General features: G+C 42.9%; 1 protein-coding gene across 2 annotated transcripts in view; it reads right to left on the reverse strand.

Annotated features, from left to right (window-relative positions):
- The window catches only part of LOC147327107 (atlastin-2), a 42186-nt gene extending 30028 nt beyond the window's left edge, over nucleotides 1-12158 (reverse strand). For both annotated transcript variants that reach the window (XM_086294722.1, XM_086294721.1), the window contains exon 1: nucleotides 12066-12158. In XM_086294722.1, coding sequence (XP_086150848.1) covers nucleotides 12066-12126 — 61 coding nt within the window. In that variant the 5' untranslated portion in view covers nucleotides 12127-12158. The remainder of the gene's footprint in view (nucleotides 1-12065) is intronic.
- Nucleotides 12159-21863: the final 9705 nt, after the last annotated feature.

Below are 21863 nucleotides of genomic sequence, written 5' to 3' on the forward strand. Positions count from 1 at the left end.
TCGCCTTGACTGCCTGCCAAGACTACACTCAGTACTAACAAAGAAAAATGTAGTGTGACCATTAAAACACAGCATAACAGGAGGGTGGAGAAGATGGAAGAAAGATGAAAGGGAGACTTTGAAAAGTGTGTGAGAATATCACAGTCGTTCTGTGACTGCAACGCACAAGTACTTAAAAGATCAGTGCCCTGGAGCTGTGACGTCAACTCTGAATAGGTACATTTGAGGAAGTTAAATTACTGTGAAATTTTTATTAAATGGGAGGTCTGGATTTTCCAATAATATGCGACTTTGATAATACAAAGTTGTCTGTAAACCTAGCCAAAATCCACAAACAAATACTTTATTAGTGGAAGATGATATTTACCCATAACTTTACATGGTTCTACTCAATGGAACAAGAGAACCATTATCAGAAATAGAAAAAACACTGGATATAGAAACAGTTTCATGATAATGGTATTTTTATTAATCACCATGACAATGGTAAATTTTTACAATTGGAAGCATTCCAAGACAAATTTTACATACAATATTCTTATTGTCATTACAGATTGTCAATGCAATTACAAATTGATCAAATACATGACTTCTCACGAGAAAGAAAGAAAGAAACAAAGAAAGAAACAAAAGAAAAAAAAAAAAAAAAAAAAAAAAGGGGGGGGGGGGGGGTCGGTGACAACAATATAATCTCTAATAAATATTATAAATATGAGAAATGGCCAATACCTCCAAAACACAGACACTTTTCCAATTTCAATTCAGTTTTATTCATATAGTTCCAAATCAAAGAAGCAGTTGCCTTATTGTAAGGTAAAGATCCCACAACCCTATAATAATACAACAGAGAAAACCCCAAAAAGCTTGCTCATCAACCCCTTATGAGCAAGTGCTTTGACAACAGTAGGAAGGGAAAAAAAACTCCCTTTTAACAGGAAGACACCTCCAGCAGAACCAGGCTCACAGGGGGCAGCCATCTGGCCCCCTGACCAGTTAGGGTAAGGGGAAGAAGACAGGGAAAGGACAAGCTATTGAAGAGAGCCAGAGATTTATAATAAATAATAACGAAATGCAGAGGTGTATAAACAAAGTGAAAGGGGCAACTGAAGAAGAAACACTCAGTTTCTTCTACAATTTTGACTGCATTTGCTCATGGGAACCTCCCAGCAGCCTGGACCTTGCAATGTAACTAAGGAAATATTTAGGATCACCTGATCCAGCCCTAACAATATGTTTATTAAAAAAAGGAAAAAATATATATTTTGAGTCTAATCTTAAAAGTAGAAATAGTGTCTGTCTCCTGAATCCACAGAAGAGGGGCCTGAAAACTGAAGGCTCTGCCTCCCATTCTACTTTTAAATACTGAAGGAACCACAAGTAAGCAGTCTGAGAGCAAAGTGCTCTAATGGGGTGATATGGTGCTATAAGGCCATTAAGATGGGACCTGATTATTCAGGACCTTGTGTAAATTCAATTCTAGGTTCATTTTAAAATAATCTTAATAACTGTTATTCAGCTGCTGAGACTCTAAAAAATGTGGTTTAAAGTTTGTTTTTTTTGTTTTTTTACTGTTAATGCTATCCTTTCAGATTTTAACATAAGACTTAGGTGTTATAAAACTGAAGATTTAAACAGTTTTAGATACATTATACACTCTCAAAGCACTTTGTTTGAATAAAATGTTAGATTGAAAAACACAGCAGCAGAAGGTTTCACAGAAGTGTGATTACTTCTTCTAATTTCATAACATGATCCAGAGTCCACATAATCAACAGATTCACCCTGGAGGCAGGGCCAAGGCGGTTCTCTGGGTCCAAAGGTTAGGAGAAGCTTCATGCTTATTTTTTTATTTTTATTTCATAAATTACACCTGTCCTGTGCCAGATGTTCTGTTGACCCACTGAGAAAGACATTTTTGTGACATCAGGAGGACTGACGCTCATCGCAGGGATCAAACAGGACTCATAATCTTCACCAGCAGCTCCCTCAGAGGGAAGTCTTCAGACCTCCACTATCCGCTCGGCCAATAAGATGGACAAACCCAACATGTCATGAACAGTGTGTTCATCAAGAGTGAACACATAACATGATTTTTCTGTTGTTGTTTTCTGGGTGGTGCTGAGGGCGGCTCCTGTAATCAAAAGGAGAAAAGAATCATTACAAACTGTAAAATGTGAAGTGTATCTCTCAAATCTGAAATAAAGTGGTCAGAATTCAATGGTGGTCACCTGCAGGAAAACAAGAGACAAACACACATCATTAGCATTGTTTGAGCTGCTGCCCGAGTACTGGACAACATATTAACCTCCTAGGACCTGGCGTCCACATATGTGGACATCACATTTTGGGTTATTTAGACCAAAATATTTAATTTTGCTCTACAAGGGCCTGATATCCACTTACGAGGACATTATACTGCTACTGTTCTATCAACATTTTAAACGAATATCCTCATATGTGGCTCTCATTTTTCTTAGGAACAAAAATCTGGTTAAAAAAAATAAAATCTGGTAATTCTTTGTTTTTACATTCATGAGAACCCAATCAGCCCAAATATCAAAGAGAAATTAAAAATGCCTGCCGTGGAAGAGTTCGGGTCTTAGGAGGTTAATGCTTCACATCATTTCTCTCTAGCGATATAACATGTACAGAGTATTGAACATTTAACTTTGTGAACAACACCTAATTAAGAACCTAATTTTGCCCTTTTAAACAAGAACACTTGAAACAAACTCAGTTGAGGAAAAAAAAAAAAAAAAAAAAAAAAAAAAACTCACTCTCTCTCTCTCTCTCCCCCTTTCAAACCTGTGGCCGGTCTTTATCCTTCAAGCTCAGGTCATCTACCAGAGGCTTATGAGCTTGGGGGTCCTGCAGAGTATCTTTGCCGTTCCTAGGACTGCTCTCTTCTGGACAGAGATATTAGATGTTGTTCCAGGGATCTGCTGGAGCCACTCACCTAATTCCTGACAATTGCTGCATTCCGTAGTCAGTATCCGTAATGATCTCACTGAGGGGGTTCAGGCCTATGCAGAACAGCAGTGGGTAGATCCCGCACTTGATGGTGACTTGCGCTATAGATTTGAAGTTGGCCTCTAGTGTTGTTTGCCACATCACCAGTGAGTTCCTGATGAAGGCTGTTAGGGTCCTGTTGATCTTGTACAATTCTAGGAATTCCAGGATCCAAGTGTGAGCCATCAAGTCATAGGCCTTCTTATAATCAATCCAGGCAGTGCACAGGTTAGTCAGCCTAGTCTAGCAGTCTTGGGCAACTGCTCTGTCAACCAGTAGCTGGTGTTTTGCTCCTCTGATACTCCTACCAATTCCTTTATGTGCCCCGCTGATGTATTGACCCATGTGCCTGCCAGAAGCCTCCACGTGGTACTGACGCAAGTTATTAGCCGGTGGTTGGATGGGACTGATCCTTTGGTTCATTTGTGTAGTTAGGCGCTCACTGACAACCTACTGGCTTCTTCAGCCAGTGGGTGTGAACCATGCTGGGGCCTGGTGGCAGTCCAACTCTTCATACTGGAGACCTTTTTCTTAAATGTCTGCCACTGTGATGGTTACTGGACCCTGTTCAGGGTTAGTGCAGTGGTCTGCTTTTAGATTTACAAGCTACTGAGCATCGCCGTTATGTGTTGCGTCCTTCTCTCGTATGCTCTTCCAGTATTACTCAGTCTCCAGCCTTGGTGGTGCTGTTCTCATATTGTTCCCCTGCCACTGAGAGCACACCTTGGATTGTTCCTTTGGGAACAGCTAGTTTATTCTCCTGCCTTCTATTTCTCAGCTGCTCGGCATGTAACATGCAGCAACATAGAGGAAGTGGCTGACTTCCAAATGACATAGCATTTGGGTGGTACCTCATTAATCTCTAGCCGTGAGAGCAGTTCCTTCTTCCAAATGTTGGAACACTGAGCTACTAGTTTCGCCATCAATCTGGATGCTGGGTATGGAAAATTCCATAGGTCCCTCATCCATTCATGCAACTATTTCCGCTGGGGTTACTTATGTAGCAGCTTCCAACAGCGCCCTATTTTTGTCTCTTGCCCACTTATTTTGTCTTGTTCCACTTGTCATCTGTGTGTCCTGGTTACTCAACACCTGACGCGGACCTTGTTAATCCAGGCGACAGATCAAAGACGTGAGGAAGGTGGTTGGCCAACTATCGGAGCTACAGAAAGGGGAAATTAAGAAGCTGCCCAAGAAGTATAGCAAGCTGCCCATAACCGAGGCCTTAGAAACTGCCAAGCAAAAACTGAGCCTTTTCCAGCCGCTTCAAGAGGGTTAGGGTTAGAGAAATAGAAGGCAGGAGAATAAACCAATGTCAGTGTCAGGGGAACAGTATGAGAACAGCAGCAAGGCTTGAGACCGAGCAATACTGGAAGAGCATATGGGAAAAGGACGCAACACATAATGGCAATGCTCAGTGGCTGGTGGATATAAGAGCAGACCACAAAACCCTGCCTGAACAGGGTTCAGTAACAATCACAGTGGCAGACATCCAAGAAAGGGTCTCCAATGTAAAGAGTTAGACAGCACCAGGCCCTAACATGATTCACTCTTACTAGCTGAAGAAACTGACTGCACTCTATGAGAATCTAACAGTGCAAATGAAGCAGCTGCTAGTCAAGACACTTACAATGGTTAACTGAAGGCCGGACAGTCCTGTTCCCCAAGGATCCTTAGAAGGGTCCAGTTCCATCAAACTACGGGCCAATACCCTACCTCAGTACCCCATGGAAGCTCCTGTCAGGTATAGGGCTGGGCCATATTATACAGTTCACGGTAATACTGGTATAATGTTGGGCAACGGTAAGAAAATGAAATATTGCGATGGGTATATGGGTAAAACGCGCATGAGCAGTGCCTTTGTTTTCATACGCACAAGGCGATTATGCCTTGGTTATGCTGAGGATATGTTGGCCAATTTCCACTGGAAATGCCTTTTGGTTAAACTGTCAGCAAGGAATTTGCATTTGCACTGTTAAATTTTTAATAAAAAACAGCTGCTTGTTTAAGTAAAAATACATTGATGTTTGTTTGGTCTTTTTTGCACTAATAAAGTTGTGGAGTTGTAAAATATTTTGTCTAGTGTCAATTATATCATCAGTTATATCGTTATCGCAAATTTTCAAATGTATATCGTGATAAATATTTTTGGTCATATCGCCCTGCTCTAGTCAGGTATCATAGTAGCTAAAATGAATAGGCATATGGCTCAACACATGAGAGGGGGCACATAAAGGAATTGGCAAAGCTACTGGCAGACAGAACAGTTGTGCTAGACTCCAAGACCAGGTTCACCAACCTGTGCACTGCCTGGATTTATTATAAGAAGGCCTATGACTCGATGCACCACAAATGGATCCTGGCATGCCTAGAACTGTACAAGATCAACGGGTCCCTAACAGCCTTCATCAGGAACCCAATGCAGATGTGGTAAACAATGCTAGAGGCCAACTTCAAGCCCATAGCCCAAGTCATCATCAAGTGCGGGATCTACCAAGGAGATGTTCCAGTTCTGCATAGGCCTGAACCCCCTCAGTGAGATCATTATGGATACTGACTACAGAATGCAGCAATTGTCAGGAATTAGGCGAGTGGCTCCAGCAGATCCCAGGAACAGCATCCAATATCTCTGTCCAGAAGAGCGAAGTCCTAGAAACGGCAAAGATACTCCGCAGGACCCTCAAGCTCCCAGGCCTCTGGTAGACTATGGAATGCAGCAATAGAAATGCAGACATAGAAGCCACTGTCATCAAGACATGGAAGCTCCTTACCATGCATGTAGGGTTTCACCCCAAATCTAGCACCCTGAGACTGTACGCCTAAATAGAAGGAAGGTATGCCTAAGAAGGAAGGAGGCCGGGGACTAGTGAGTGTCAGTACCACAGTCCAGGACGAGACAACGAATATCCACAACTACACCAGAAAGATGGCCACCACCAATGTGCTCAGTGAATACCTCAGGCAACAGAAACCTAAGAAATGGGAGCAAGAGGAGGAACTATCATGGAGTCTCTAACACAACAAGCAAGCCCCCAGGTACAAGGCTGTGTATAGATACCCCTGCTTTCCTATTATAATCTTGTTTCTTTTAGTTTGTGAACATCAGCTGTGTAAGACACAAACGGAAATCAGAAACTGGGACTGACTTTACAGGCTGTATTGTGAGAACATTTTCGATCTTCAGTAATTCTTCTTCTGTTAAAACTGAATGAAATCCATCAATGAGGGTTTAAAGTGCATTTTCTTTTATTAATTTGGTGTTACTGTCATTACAGATGTAAGGGAGACACAAAAATGCTGCCATTTGCATATATTTTATAATCAGCTCTCCAAAAGAACTGAAGGAGAGTCTAACTTGTTGCTCTTACAGAATAATACTCATAAAAAGTACAGTAACTGTCATGTTAGTTAGTGACTGAGCAGCTAGAGTGGCATTTTTCCATTGCTCTTATAAACAGTTTTAGTGCCTGATCTTCAGCTGCAGGTCTGAACATCTTTCCATTGAGTACAGCAGCAGAGCTCTGACTGTACAGCACTGACTTTAATGTACATTCAAGCTCAGAGTGACTTGTTTAGTCAAGGTATATTCATTCACATGCACGGATTAGCTACCAAACACGGCTTTCCCCAACAGATGACTGCTCAACTAAGCTAGCTATCTCAGGATGTTAATTTCTGATTATCTTACAAACACACATTCAACTTACCGAAAAAGTGCAGTTAGGCCTCTGGTCCTTCTGTCGGTTAATCCAGTTTACTGCAGAACACCTCATGCTGTCAGTTTGAAACAGTCGTGGTTTTGGAAAGTAAATCCTGGCCCTCCTCTCCGCGTCCTGGCTCTATCAGCCATTCCAGATTAGATATAGGCAAGTTTCTCTGTAACAACAGTTGCCAGTCAAAGCTGTCATGATGACGTTGACCCCAATAACAGCATTAAGTTATTAACTAGAATCCAACCTGTGAGAAAGGAGACCCCTTGAACAATGAGAATTGCTAATAATGGCATAAAGCATATTTGTGAAAAATCTGATAACATGGAGGAGCCGGGGTTTATGACCTATACTGGAGCCAGACACCAGGGGACAAGCTGTTAGGTCGTCCATGTTTTCTACAGTTATTGGTTGAAAACACTGACTTCAAATTCATATGTTTCATGGGTCATTATTTTAATTGGCTGGAGAAGAGACAGCAGGGTGACATTTATAGCTGGGCAACTTGAACAGGTAAAGCAAATATGCACTGTAGCCTGGAACAAGAGGTATGCCTACAGGAAGCAAAGATTAAAGGAGTGAATAAATAATCGTTGACTAATAAAAATTAACTGACAGATTAGCCACAAACTGACTACCAAAATAATCTTTACGTGAATATTAGAGAATATAGAATATTAGAGTATTTAGAGAATAAAATAATTAATTGCCTTTTATTTATGGGAAAATGCTGACAGTTCTAAACAAATGCAATACCATCATTGCCATTTTCAAATAAATGCATTAAACTAAGCACTCTTTACAGTGTGAATATGTTCTATATAGCATGGCTGTAGTCTTGAAGGTTGAGTCTCCTTGCAGGAATCAATAAACTGGCAGTCGAAGTGAAAGTCTGCTGGATGGGGGAAAAAAACCCAGTCTAATTCTAGAAGCCTCAGCTTTCCTCTTGATTATAGTCCTCTAAGAGGAATTATTGCCATTACGGAACTGCAGGCCTGACCTGAAGTGTATAGTAAATAAAACCACTATTTACAAAAGTCAGTTTTAACCTTTGGATGAGTAAAGCTCCTTGTATGGCAGCAGTGATGCTTCACTGACCTACAGAGCCACTTAGATTGAATAGAGACATGTAACCAGGACAGATTTAACTCTTTGGGTGACCTGGTCCCCATTCAATTTGTCATAGAAGCAGTGATGTTGCTTATGCTATGATGTTGCTTATGCTATATGAAAAAGACAGTCCGTGCTTTAACGTTCTACTTACGAGGGCCAGCAAATCAGAATAAAGTTAACTGAAAGGGAGGAAGACATCTAGAAACTCTTTGTTTCAGATATTTGATAAACTCAGAGGGGTCACTGAGGTACACCATTAGACAAATGAAGATCATCTGAACTGTGAATAATGCAAAGCTATTAATGTATCCAAGCATAAACATACTGTACTCTTCTGGATGAAGATTTCAAAGAGATCCATCTATTAATATCTATCATCCATCTCCCTCATACTGTATTTATAATCTAAAATAGGGCTGAACGATTATGGAAAATAATCTAATTGCGATTTTTTGCCCCAATATTGCGATTGCGATGCGATATGCGATTATTTTTTAAGGTCTTTGTCTTCTGTATTATTAAACAAAGACAAGCAATACATCATATAGTATGGCCAATACTATATTACATTAATTTTAAACTGTTCTTTCCTGGAAGACAGACCTCTGTTATGATGACATGAGGTGATGCATGAATTGATGACTGACATTTTTATTTAACTTCTTCAATCACAACAGTATATTTGAACATACACAATAGTTTATTTTTAGCTTACAAACATCTGAGCATAAAGTGCTGACAAGGAACCCTGGTGTAAACATTAAAATGAAAGTCAGTACAATGTGCAGATTGCAGAAATATACATAAACAAAATCAGTGGCTTTACCACACTCAGTTTTTCGACATCTGTGAACTACTAGACAGTCATTCAATTAAAAAATAATATTAAATAAATAAAACGAATAAATAAAAAATACACACATCTTACTGATCTCTGCAGTCAGTAACATTACACATAAAGTGCAAACATAATAGCAATTGTATAAACACACACACAAACACGCCTTTAAAGTTTAAAGGCGTGAAATTGGACGGTCTAGTTCTGATTAGCGTCACCGCTGTCTCGGTGGAGTTTAATAAACTCGGCCGTCTGCTTCTTGCTATCTAAAATATAACCAGACACTGGTGTAAATTCTCGACTGTCTCATACTTCTGTTTAATAAGTTTTCTGTTTGACGTTTAGTCAGCTGTGTGAAAACCAAGGAGGAACCCACCCGGGGGATTAATAAAGTTTTATTTTATCTAATCTAATAACTTTAATCTCAGCCAAACCGATTTACTCACGAACAAACAAAACACTGAAAAAAGCCCAACAATAACATTTTTAGGTTGTCTAAGTGACTTATATATTACGTTTAACCCGAGCAGCGAAACTCCACGGTGATCTGAAAATGATGTGCCGGGAGTTGTGCCGCTCTCGGCCGCATCAGTAACCCTCGAGCTCCCGGCTAGCTGTCGAGCTGGTGGGTAGCAGACGCCTCTGAAAACGTCGAAGCACTTTTGCAAATATGGGATATCTTGATAAACCGAGCAGATATTTGATGTTTACACAACTACTTTCTCGCCTGAAAATATGTTAAAAGTTTATTTTGTGACCCAGAAAGATTAGTATGAGTAATTTTAAAACTTAGTAGCGGCCGCCATTGCTGGAAACTGGAGTTTGGCTGGGCCGCGCTATGAATTCTGGGATATGGTAGTAATTTGGACAGCCTTCGGCGCGTCGCTGTGACGTAATCGGTCTACAAATGCGGCCTCAGGAGGATGCAGCCCATGAATTTGGACATGTCCAGAGTATAATCGCAGCCTTTGCGGTTAGAAAATTGCACTTGATCATGTCGCGATATTATCGCAAATGCGATATATCGTTCAGCCCTAATCTAAAACTTCAGTTATGTTTTACTAATTTTAGATTTATAGATAGATAGTAAAGTGGAGTAAGAAAGTAAAGTAAGATTACAAAGAAAAGGAAATTGAGTAAATGCATTTTGTTAAAAATCAAAGTTTATGTAAAATGACTAAAAACATATTTACATTGTTTAAAAAAAAAAAAAAAGGTTCTTTCAGTTATTATGAACTGCTTGTGAAAAATGTAATTTCCTGCATATGATGGGTGAAGGTAGCACAAGGTGGGAGAGAAGAGGAAAAGTAAAAAGAGCGCAAAGAGACAGTGTGCGATGACACAGAGCAGGTGGAGAAGTTAGCTTGTTTTCAAGTATTTTCAGTGAGTGAGTTCAGACTTTTCGTCACGAGAAGTCACAGTTTGTGTCTGTACCCATGTTGGCAAGACACGGTAAAGTTTCAGCGTGAAGCTGCTGGACAGGACAGTGTATTTTGTTTTCTGCTGCTGGTGTAATTATTAAGATGGAGCAAGGCTAACACAGCCATTTGCTAAAAAGGACTACTGTAGACTGCCAACTTTGCCACCAGACTGCTCATGGTTTTTGGGAAATGCAGTAAATCTATTAATCTAGGCCTGATTTGTAAAAGGTGGATGGGCTCTGCCTCGAAAAGGTGGATGGATGGGTTCAGTCGTTCGGGAGGGGTTCAGAGTAGAGCTGCTACTCCTCCACATCAAAAGCAGATAGGTAAGGCTGTCATGTCATAGGTAGGACAGGGCATTAAATTTAAATCTAAAATAAATAACGCTATGGAACCCTGAAAATAAACAGTCTACATGCCACGCCCCCTTTAGATTCACCCTTTCAGCAAGTTGCCCAATTTAAACATTTCTCCAGTGTCTGTCCTTTGCTATTAAAACACATTAGAAACTATATTCAGTCAAAATTCTGCTAATCTGTCTTAAAGTGCTTCTATGAAGAAGCCCAGGGCTTATCAGAGAATTGCAAAACCAATAACCACGCCCTAAGAATTCCCATTAGGATCAGGCTAATAAGTACAGGTCTATAAGCATCAGTGCTGTTGCAATATTCAGTCTGAACTTGAATCTGTCAAGATAATAAACATACCAGCACAAATACATACAAATCCCATGACATCTTTAACAGCAAACATTTCCAGCTTCTTCTTCAATGACATAAGAAACTCTGTGCTTAAAAACAGGGTAAAGAACAGTGAAGGCTTTTTGATATTACATTCCACCAACACTCCCCAAACAGACTAAGGAGTTAGTAAACTTTAAAAATCCAAGATTTCCTAAACAGCCAGCTCAGGGAAACCAACACAGCTGTCCTGGTATCCTTGAGAACCTTGTAAGCAGATTATTATGAACTACTCTAACCTGATACTGGGTGTCTTTCACGAAAACCACGATAGCATTGCTTATGCGTTTTATTTTTTCCAGTGACAGGTAACAACTACTGGCAAGTAATTCTTTGAAGCTCCACAGCTAAATAGTAGAGCATTCCAGTATTAAGGTAAACTTACCTCACTGCTTATTCCTTCTGACCTCTGTCCATTAAATCGTTGACTTACATTTGAGATCAAGGGTGCACAATCAGAGCTCTTGCAAAAATAATACAAGTTTCGTCGATACTAGAGAATTAAAAAGCTGAATTTTTCAATTCAGATCTTCATTTACAAATGTTAATTTCATGAATTTCTTAATAAGAGAGGAAAGCCATTCAACTGGCAATTTTAACTTTAGTTGGAATTCGAAGTTAATTTGTAATGTGTGTACCCTAAGGCCTAAGGCATAAAGCTATATTACATTTGTAACGGTGTCCGCTGTTATAGCGCCTCGTTATCCAGTGCGTCGTACATTAGCCTAGCTAAAATTACACAGCAAGTTAAGTTAGCTAGTTGCTAGATAATAGACGAATACAGGCTTCTATTTACTGTACATTGACAGATCGGTTCAGCGGCTGTTATAATGACATGTTCTACAAGAAGGAACATCAGCTCAAGGGGTAAGCAGTAGCAGGAAAAACAAACAGATTCAGCTGCAGGTGAGGACAGCTGAGTGGCTTCACACCGGCTTTATTGTAACAACACACTGCACAGCGAGAATGAGTCGTCCCCGGCTCAAAGAACGCACGCTCAGTGTCATAATCAAAACAATCTTTTCAGTGATATTTTATCGGTCGAACACAGCGGGAAGCTCAAATTCGCAATAATATGCGAAACAACGGCTGAGGCGAATATTTGGCGAAGCGGAGCGCTGCATTGTCATTTCATAACCGTTGTTATCTATCAAACGCGCACAAACACACTGCGGTTAAAACCACACAAAAACTCTTCTTACTAGAATCTTTCAAGTCTCAGAGCATTAATTACCTTCTTTAAATATGCTGCTTTTATGACTCCGCTGTTTCAACCTGCTCTTCTCAGCCGCCATCTTTCTTAACCCGCAAATATCGGCAGACCGCTCTGACGTCACCGAACTCAGAGCGGCAGTAATGTCCGTGGGGTCCTAAAATACACAACCGGCCTGTTCCTCGTGTAAGTTGGCTTCTGTTCTGCAGCCCTCACTTTCCATGGTTTTATGGCAATATTACTAGGTAAATACCAGAGGTAGGAATTAGACACCTTTGAGAAGGGAAGTGGACTCAACAGTACCTCAAAATTCGGTTTCTTTAAATGGTCAAAAAAGTGGATCCAAAAGCAGAGGTGGGTCGAGTATCCAAAAATTGTACTCAAGTAAGAGTAGCATTACTTTAAAATATTACTCAAGTAAAAGTGAAAAGTAGTCTTCAAAAAAGTTACTCGAGTAAGAGTAAACAAGTACTTCGTGAAAAGACTACTCAAGTAGCGAGTAACCGTTTGAAATGTCTGATTTATTTTATAAATAAATGCTATCAGACAAACCAAAAAAAATAAATATACAAATTTTAGTATTTTCAAACGGAATATATGTAAAAACATGAACAAAATAAGGCACAACAATTCTAATTTCAAGATTTCAGATTTTCAACAAGCTTTTTTCACCAATACCTACAGTAAATAATATAAATATATAAACAGTGCAAACAATTTCCAGTGACAAGATATGCTGTAAACTTTATATTCATTTTTGTTCCAAATGGCACAGCAGCCTCAGAGAAAACAGAACGAGACATCTTCCTCATGAAGGGTTCTCCCAAAGACAAGAACTAACAGACTTAAAAACGCCATCAGACTGTTTAACTCCTCCCTGGAGGGGAGAGGGAGGGGAAACAGGAGGACAAAGGAGGGGGGAACAACTAAGCTGTAGTGCCTCTTCACCTCACTGTGCAATACCTTTTGTGCAATACTTTTGTAAATAGTCAACGGTGCAATAGACTCAATACTTGAAATGTGCAATTCACTTGTATTTTTATTTTTATTCCTATTTATTCTATTTATCCCCTTCGTATATTTTATTTATATTGTCTCTGTATTTATATATATATATATATGTGTGTGTGTATTATATATATATATATATATATATATATATATATATATATATATATATATATATATATATATATATATATAAATAATATTCTGTAACTCTGTAACTTCTGTCGGTGCTGTGCTTTTTCGGAAATCGAATTTCCCAGAGGAACCCACCCGAGGGATTAATAAAGTTCTATCTAATCTAATCTAATCTAATCTAATGTACATACAAGGGAGCTCAGTTTACCATACATTGTATGGGTGTGCATTTATTTCTGCATATTTAGCAAAAATGTGCCATTTCTTGACTCAGTAAGGTGATGGTTAAGCTTCAGCAGCAGTTTGCTCTCAAGGTTCTTTCTGTGAAGCTGTAACTGTTTAGCAGTGAACAGGAGTCCTGCATGACTGAGAAGTCCTTCACAAGCTCCAGATGCAGGAAGAGCAGTATTGATTTTGATCAACAGCTTCTTGATGTGAGGGACGCTATGCAATAGATCCACACCTCCAGTGAATGGACATGAAAGGTACCTCTCCAGCCCTGCTTCTGGCTTTTTTGACCCCATGGGTCCATCATCTTAGTCGAATAGGCCGCTGTTTGCCCTAGCATCATCCAGCTCTGTGTCTAGGTGATGTCTGATGAAGTTGAGACCTGTGGAAAGATGTATGGTTTTCAAAAGAATTAGGTCTGGTCATTATAGTGCTGTATACACTGCCAAGCTGTGGATGTTTGGCAAGAAGATTTGATCACACTGGAGATGTTTTTTACTAACTCTTGTAGAAAAACAAAATCTTGTCATTCATATTCCGCACAAACAGTTTGCAATGAATTCCAGATTAAGTTTAAAATAAGAATGCGTGCAAGGCTAAGCAGGGCTCGCAAAATTTCAAATTCCCTGGTAGCCCTTCGGGCAGGGACTCTTCGGTTTTTGGTAGCCCAAAATAAATTTAAGTAGCCCGAATAAAAAAGAGAGCAATTTTTTGATTGATGTTTTGTTTCCTGTTTTGTTTCCTTTACAATATTATACATTAAAGTATATTATTGTAACGGAAACAAAACATTAATCAAAAAATTGTTGAAACGCAAATTACAACATTGAATAAAAATTACAATCATCAACTCAAATACTTGATTCTAATTGAACAGAAATTTCTATGAACTTGTAAGAACTGTGTAGGACATGAATCAGTCTGTGTCAGATCCTGAATTTGAAATTTCCACTGAAGTCACGGGTAAGAGGCAAGTGGAACCAAGATCGAGGCCCTTTGCTTTTTGAAGTTTGCAAAGACTGCTAAATTTTGCCAGTGGTAGTTCACTCTTTGCAACATAGTAGCTGTTCTAAACAGATCTTTCAGGTTTATTTTTAGTATGTTATTTGCAATTGGTGTTTGTTCCGGGAAAGATATTGCAGACTGAGCAATAATGCATTTCTTGCATTTTTCATGGGTTCTAATGGGGGCCTTTCTTAAAATTACTGGTCCCAGTAACAAAGACACTTGTCGACTCAGAAATCGAATGAAACTCACAACACACCCGGCAGAACATTATGTTATTTACACGGGTGCACATAAGTGGTCCGCATGTGCGCATTCGCTGTCAAAATAAAAGACGCGCACCAGATAAGAAGTTGCAACGTGCGTTTGCGTCCATATAAAAAGCACTGTTTTTGTCCGCTAGAGTGGGATTTTCAGGGCACATTCTGCACCACATCTGTGCGTTCATCATTTGTTTGAAGCCAGCTCACCTCCTGCAACCACTTTTCCGAGAATATGCGCTTCTTTTGCGGTTCGGACTCCTTCTGACATTTCTTTGGAGGTGGAGGAACACCAAAGTAATTGCTTAAAGGAGCTTGCTTCTTCGACATCTTTAAGAGTTCTAAACAAATGTCTGTCCTCCTCCAGAAAATCTTATGTACGCAAACACGCATTGCAACTTCTTATCTTGTGCGCGTTTTTTATTTTGACAGCGAATGCGCACCTGCGGACCACTTATGTGCAGCCCTGGTTATTTAGCTCATCATATTGCAGCCACGGAAATTCTTTTGTCCATGAAACCATAAAGCTGCACTTTCTTTTTGCCTTATAGTCTGATTTGTCATAACTTTTCCGTTTCGTGCTAAGCTTTTCTTTGGCTGTCACTTCTTCACCCTGACCTGTCTTATTTGGCTCAGCAGAACTAAAATATATATCCTGCTGCTTTTACACACGCACTCACATAACGCTCAGCGATTCTCTGCGCGATCAACCTCTCACATGTTTAAGCTGCGGGAGATTTCACTTGTCATGTTTGCATAGTAAGCTGACGATTGATAAGACGATGTCAGAGGAATTGGTGCGCAAATTATCGTCACTCACCAATCAGTGCTGTCGCTCTCTATACACAGTTCACGTGATTGCAAAGTGAAAGCAAAAAACAAGCGCAAATTCAAACGCGATTTCAATTTGTTGCATATTGACAGTGGCTCACCGATGCCAATGACATAATTACCCAGCTACATTTCCGAAAGAATGCAAAAGCATTGACATATATTTTTCCTTCCTATGATAGCCCAACAGGCAGGGCAGCGATAGATTTTGGTAACCCGACTGGAAAAATCGCTAGCCCCGGGACGTCGGGCTAGCAATTTTGCGAGCCCTGCTAAGCAGTGCTAGCCAATAGATCCTCCTGTTTGGCTGTTACTCTGGGAAAAGACAGGAAAGACTGTGATGGAAGCCGTGACTGGAGCTGCAATGTAGCCTATATAATATTTATATTGTACGAACGTGATAATTCTGTATATTGTAATAACGTGATATTATATTGTTCAAATGTGAAAGGTATATTGTTAGAACAATATACTTTTCCCTTTTCTATTTTTCTTTTGCCTTTGTGGCAGCTCTACGCTTCCGTATCCAAGTCTTTTCAATGTGGCCTCACAAAATTATCACGACTACAACAACCATGAAAAGAGTTGGATGGACATTGCTGCTCAATCACAGCTGCCTGGTCAATGTTTTTCATTAGTAATTTAGCAAAGTTGACGGTGGTGGTGTGTGTGTGCCTGTGTGAGTGAGTAAAAGACAGAGAGGGAGAGCCAGAGACAGATTTTATATGATAAGCTTCATGTTATGAATGCACAGTTTGAGCACTCAGGTCGCATCAGAGCATCAGGCCGTATAGTGTGAGACCCTGCATCGTGACCTATGAACTTCTAACCCCTGAGATTCAATTGTACAGTTTGAGTAGGAGCTGAATAAAGCGACTGAAAAAAATCGCAGTGTTTGCCCAGCTTAATGCAGACTGTTTAACCCTTTAAGACCTACCATAGAACCAAGTCCGCCAGAGCTTATATTATATTTTTACATGCTGTGGAGCCATTTTTGGGAGCATTTCAAGTTGCTATACATCAATACAACCATTATAGCCCAGATTTTAATAATATGTATTCATTAAGTGCATAGTAATTACATAAATTGCAAAAAAGTGCAATAAACTACAAAAAAATTGAAAATCGTTTTTGCTTTTTTAACATATATTTGTAGTTAGAGAAATTTAAGAGGCTTATCCCTCAAAACTGTAAATACAAAAAAGTTGCACAAAATAGTTTCCCACCACAGGAAATTTATTTTGAGTGTCTTCATAGTTTTATTTTTGAAATACACCAATTTTTATACACTGCAGGAAAAACGAAAGTAAATATTATACTGCAAATTTGCAAAAAAGCAGCATATGCATAAAAAAAAACTATTTCCAGCAGTGCAATATGAGTCCTAAACATCCCAGAAACGACACAGAAAGTCATAAAGTCAAAGATAACTTTTGAAAAGACAAGTACAGGCCCTAAGGCCCTCATGGTAAAAAAGACTACATTTCCGGGAAAATGACGTCACTTCCGGGCAGGTAATGGCGGAAATGCAAAAGTTCGCGCTGACGTCTAGTCCAACGTAGGAAGTGTTATGAACAGCTGATCGGATCGGCAAAGCGTGTTTCTGGAATATTATGTTTTTGTTCCTGCAAGCGCTTTTTATGCAGTTTTTGCAAAGCTTTATGTGGAATGAAACCGTGACCGAGGACAAGCTGATGGCATAAGATGTAAGTACAACTCCTCCGGTTTCATATGCAAAAAAAATTTTTGCGCTAGCTTACATGGTTGCAGTGCTACTGGGATTTAAAAATAGTTACGCAAAACAGAGCGTGTCCGCTCCGATCGGCTCTAAAGGGTTAAACTAAACAAGCTGCTGTTTCACATAATAAACCCTGTCACCCGCAGTATTGCCTTCTGTTTTAACAGTTAAAGCAGTGGAGACGAGCTGTTTACATGTGCGTGGAACTCTAGCGTCATTAACCAGACTAAGGGCTTTGGAGCGTGATGTCACGGGGGTGGGCGTGGAAAGGATTTTGGCCCGATCCGCCATTTTGGGGGTCTTGTGGTGGACCACTAGAGGGCTCCACTCACACCCAGTGTATAGGAAGTGTGTCCCTGTGTTTTGTGGCGCGATATGCACAGTTGATGTTGGAGACGAATAAAGAAGGAGTGAGAACTGAGAGCTCTGTTTCGTTGATGCTTACCTCCACATTGGTGACCCCTGACTCGAGCATGCAACGGGCCGCAGATAACGCAGACTCCGCTATGGATGCATCAGCGGCCGCCGGACCTCCGCCTCCTGTTGCAGCTACGTTTGCTGTGGCGCTGAAACCGCCGGACTTTTGGCTCCATGACCCCCCGTCATGGTTTGTACACGTGGAGACTCAGTTCGCCCTTCGCGGCATCTCGGCTGACGACACGAAGTATCACCATGTGGTGGCCTCACTCGACCCGCTGGCCACCCGTCGCACGATGGCGCTCCTCCGGGACCCACCTGCCCAAGGGAAATACGCTGCCCTCAAAGAGCTGCTTCTTCGGCGCTATGCCCTCTCCGACGCTGAACGAGCCGAAAAGCTCCTCAACCTGTCAGGCTTGGGTGGCGGTACCGCACTCGAGCTCATGGAGAACATGCTATCGTTGCTCGGGCCGGATGACGGTGGTTTCCTCTTCGCCCACCTCTTCCTCTGCCAACTACCGGCCACCGTGAGAGCTGTCCTCGCGAACTCTCCGCTTCTGCCTGTGAAGGATTATCGCTCCCTGGCTGAAGAAGCGGATCGCATTCTCCTGGCTAGCCGCACTTTCGACGTTCACGCCCTGGCTACGGACACGCCGGCGGCACCTTCCACGCCTCCACCTGCCTCCCCCGGAGCTTCCTCCCCTTTGCTGACGGCAGGGATTGCTACACGCCGGCACCGTGGAAAGAGCATCTGTTTCTACCACCCCGCGAAACTGTCCGTCGCTCGGGAAGAGTTTGCAGCCATGGAGCGCCTTGGCATTGTACAGCGTTCGCACAGTGCATGGGCCTCTCTGCTTCACATGGTGCCCAAATCGGACGGTCGGTTGCGGCCATGCGGAGATTTCCGCCGTTTAAATAATGCCACGGAGAATGACCGTTACCCAATCCCCCACATTCAGGATTTTTCTGCCAATCTCGCCCGAACGTCGATTTTTTCTAAAATTGACTTGGTGCGGGGGTATCACCAGGTTCCCGTGCGCGCCGAAGACGTTCCTAAAACCGCTGTAATTACCCCCTTCGGCTTGTTCGAGTTTTTGCGCATGCCGTTTGGCCTGAAAGGTGCCGCCCAGACCTTTCAGCGGCTGATGGACTTTTGCGTGGGCTGCCATTCGTTTTTGTTTATCTAGACGATATATTGGTGGCCAGCTGCTCAGCGAACCAGCACGAGTCCCATCTGCGCCAGGTTTTCCAGCGTTTGGCAGCACATGGCCTGATCATCAACCCTTCCAAGTGCCAGTTTGGGTTGCCTGTTCTGGATTTCCTCGGGCACCGCATTTCCGCTGAGGGTGTGGTTCTGTTGCCCGACAGAGTCCAGGCCGTTTCGGCTTTTCCACGTCCCACGTCGGTTAAAGCGTTGCAGGAGTTCTTGGGGATGATAAATTTTTACAACCGCTTTCTCCCCAGAGCTGCCCACCTGCTACAGCCACTCTATGCTGCCTTAAAAGGTAAAACAGCCAAAGATCCGGTTGACTGGCTGCCGGAACGCGTCCGTGCGTTTTCCGCAGCCAAGTCTGCGCTGGCTGACGCCGCCCTGCTGGCCCACCCGCTTCCGTCGGCGGAGATCGCGTTGACCACCGACGCCTCTGACGTGGCAGTGGGTGGGGTGTAGGAACAGCGGGTTTCAGGTCTCTGGCAACCGCTCGCCTTTTTCAGTCGTACGCTCCGGGATGCTGAACGCAAGTACAGTGTTTTTGACAGGGAGTTCCTGGCCCTGCACCTCGCGTTTTTTCCTCGAGGGTCGCAACTTTACTGCGTACGTTGACCACAAACCTTTGACGTTTGCGATGTCCAAGGTCTCTGACCCATGGAGTGCACGCCAGCAGCGCCAGTTGGTGGCCATTTCAGAGTTTACCACAGACATTCAGCATGTGGCTGGTAAGTCCAATCACGTTGCTGACTGTCTCTCACGTGTGTTGGTTTCTCCGGTGTATGTCGGCATCGACTACGCTGCCATGGCCGCCGAGCAACGTGCTGACCCGGACGTCCTTGCCCTTCAGTCAACAAAAACGGGCCTTGCGCTGGAGGACAGCCCGGTGTGGGACGGCGGTCCACACCTTCTTTGCGACGTTTCCACCAGCCGCCCGGTGGTTCCCCTTTCGTGGCGTCGTCGTGTTTTTGACTCGGTGCATGCCCTCTCTCATCCCGGCGTCCGGGCCTCAGTCAAGCTGGTCAGCGCCAGGTTTGTTTGGCCGGGTCTTCGCAAGACGGTGAAAGAATGGGCGGCGGTTTGTATCCCATGCCAACGCTCGAAAATCCACCGGCACACACAGGCACCCCTCGAACCTTTCCGTGTCCCGGGTAGGCGTTTTCGATCACGTGGACCTGGTTGGTCCCTTGCTGCAGTCACAGGGTTTCACGCACCTTTTGACTGTGGTGGACCGCACAACCAGGTGGCCGGAGGTGGTACCCCTGGCGTCCACGACAGCGGCGACGGTGGCCAGGGCATTTTTGTCAACGTGGGTTTCACATTTCGGCCCCCCTGCTGACATTACCTCGGACAGGGGCCCCCAGTTTGTTTCCGAGCTTTGGTCTGCTATGGCTGACGGCCTGGGAGTCAAGGTCCACCGCACCACAGCATACCACCCGCAAGCTAATGGGATGTGCAAACAGTTTCACCGGTCACTTAAGGCCGCGCTCCGGGCTTCCTTAACAAGTGGCGACTGGGTCGACCGTCTTCCGTGGGTTTTGCTGGGATTGCGTAGCGCGGTTAAAGAAGACCTCGGGGTTTCCCCGGCTGAACTGGTCCTCGGCCAGCCTCTCCGGGACCCCGGGGAATTCTTACCTGAGAGCCCTCCCCCATGTTTCGATACCTCTTTGTTGCCTTTTCGCCCCCGAAGAGACTCATTTCCTGTTCCTGGTCCTGTGCACCACTGCCTGCCTGACACTTTTGTTCCGAGTTCGTTGGACTCTGCTCGTTTCGTTTTCGTCAGGCACGATGCCCATAGGACTCTGCTGCGTCCACCATATGAGGGGCCATACAGGGTTCTTAAACCAGGCAACAAACATTTCATTTTGGACTTTGGCGGTCGGCAGGAAGTTGTCTCTGTTGACAGACTTAAGCCTGCACGTGTTATGCAAGAGGATCAGGTGGTCCCGGCCCAGGCCCCTCGCCGCGGCCGCCCACCTGCCACCGGGCTGATGGATTCTGTTTTTTCCCCCAGGAGCGACCCAAAATCAACGGAGTCCGAGTCGTCTGCAGCTTTTTCTGACCGCCAGTGCCAGCCTCGCTCCCGGGCTGGGTTGCCCTCTGTCAGTTCCCCACCCCCCCAGTTCAGCCGTTCCGGCCGTTTGCTTAAGCCCCGGGTCCTGGACTAGTTCTGCTGGGTGTTCGGGGGGGGGGCATGTGTGGTGGACCACTAGAGGGCTCCACTCACACCCAGTGTATAGGAAGTGTGTCCCTGTGTTTTGTGGCGCGATATGCGCAGTTGATGTTGGAGACAAATAAAGGAGTGAGGACTGAGAGCTCTGTGTCGTTGATGCTTACCGCCACAGTCTAAACAAAGCGCAAGCGAAAAGGGAGCGAAGGCACACACAACAGCCACCATTCATATTTGCTGTGTGGTCGGCTGCAGTGTTCGATTGCTTGAAAAGGGTTTGTCTTTTCATTCTTTCCCAACCTGGAAGCAACATGAGGCAGCTTGTGTATCAATGTTACCAAACGAAGGCGTGTAGCCTGGATAGCAGCTGTGAGACGAGCTGATATCCAGTTCTCTTCCATCTCCAGATATCTGTTGGTGCTCCAGACATTTTCATTCCGGTAAGTTCTAAATATGTTCATATCACTCTTTATAGCCTATTCGTTTTATTTTCGATGCGCTCTGAGCTCATAGCAAATTAGAACAAACATCCTAATGAGTGATTTTGCAGAACTACCTTCTATTTATAGAGTTGCTAATTATTTGGCATTATTGCAGCAAACCAGCCTATGAAATGGATGAAACATCATGACTGGGTTCCAGCACTACACAAGGGACCTGCTTCAAACATACTACCATGCCAATCAGATTACTTCTTCCATGTAAGAGTGAAGAGGTGACCCTTCTGGATAAGATGGTGAAGGTTTGCTGCGTTTGGTGAACAGTGTGATAATAAAACCAGGGAAAATGAAACCTGCTCCTGTTAAATATTCTTAAGTCT

The sequence above is a fragment of the Aulonocara sp. 'chitande type north' Nkhata Bay genome, linkage group LG6 (assembly GCF_057382095.1).
Source record: "Aulonocara sp. 'chitande type north' Nkhata Bay isolate Kocher_YH1m ecotype deep benthic linkage group LG6, A_spYH_male_GT1.1, whole genome shotgun sequence".
Taxonomy (NCBI): domain Eukaryota; kingdom Metazoa; phylum Chordata; class Actinopteri; order Cichliformes; family Cichlidae; genus Aulonocara; species Aulonocara sp. 'chitande type north' Nkhata Bay.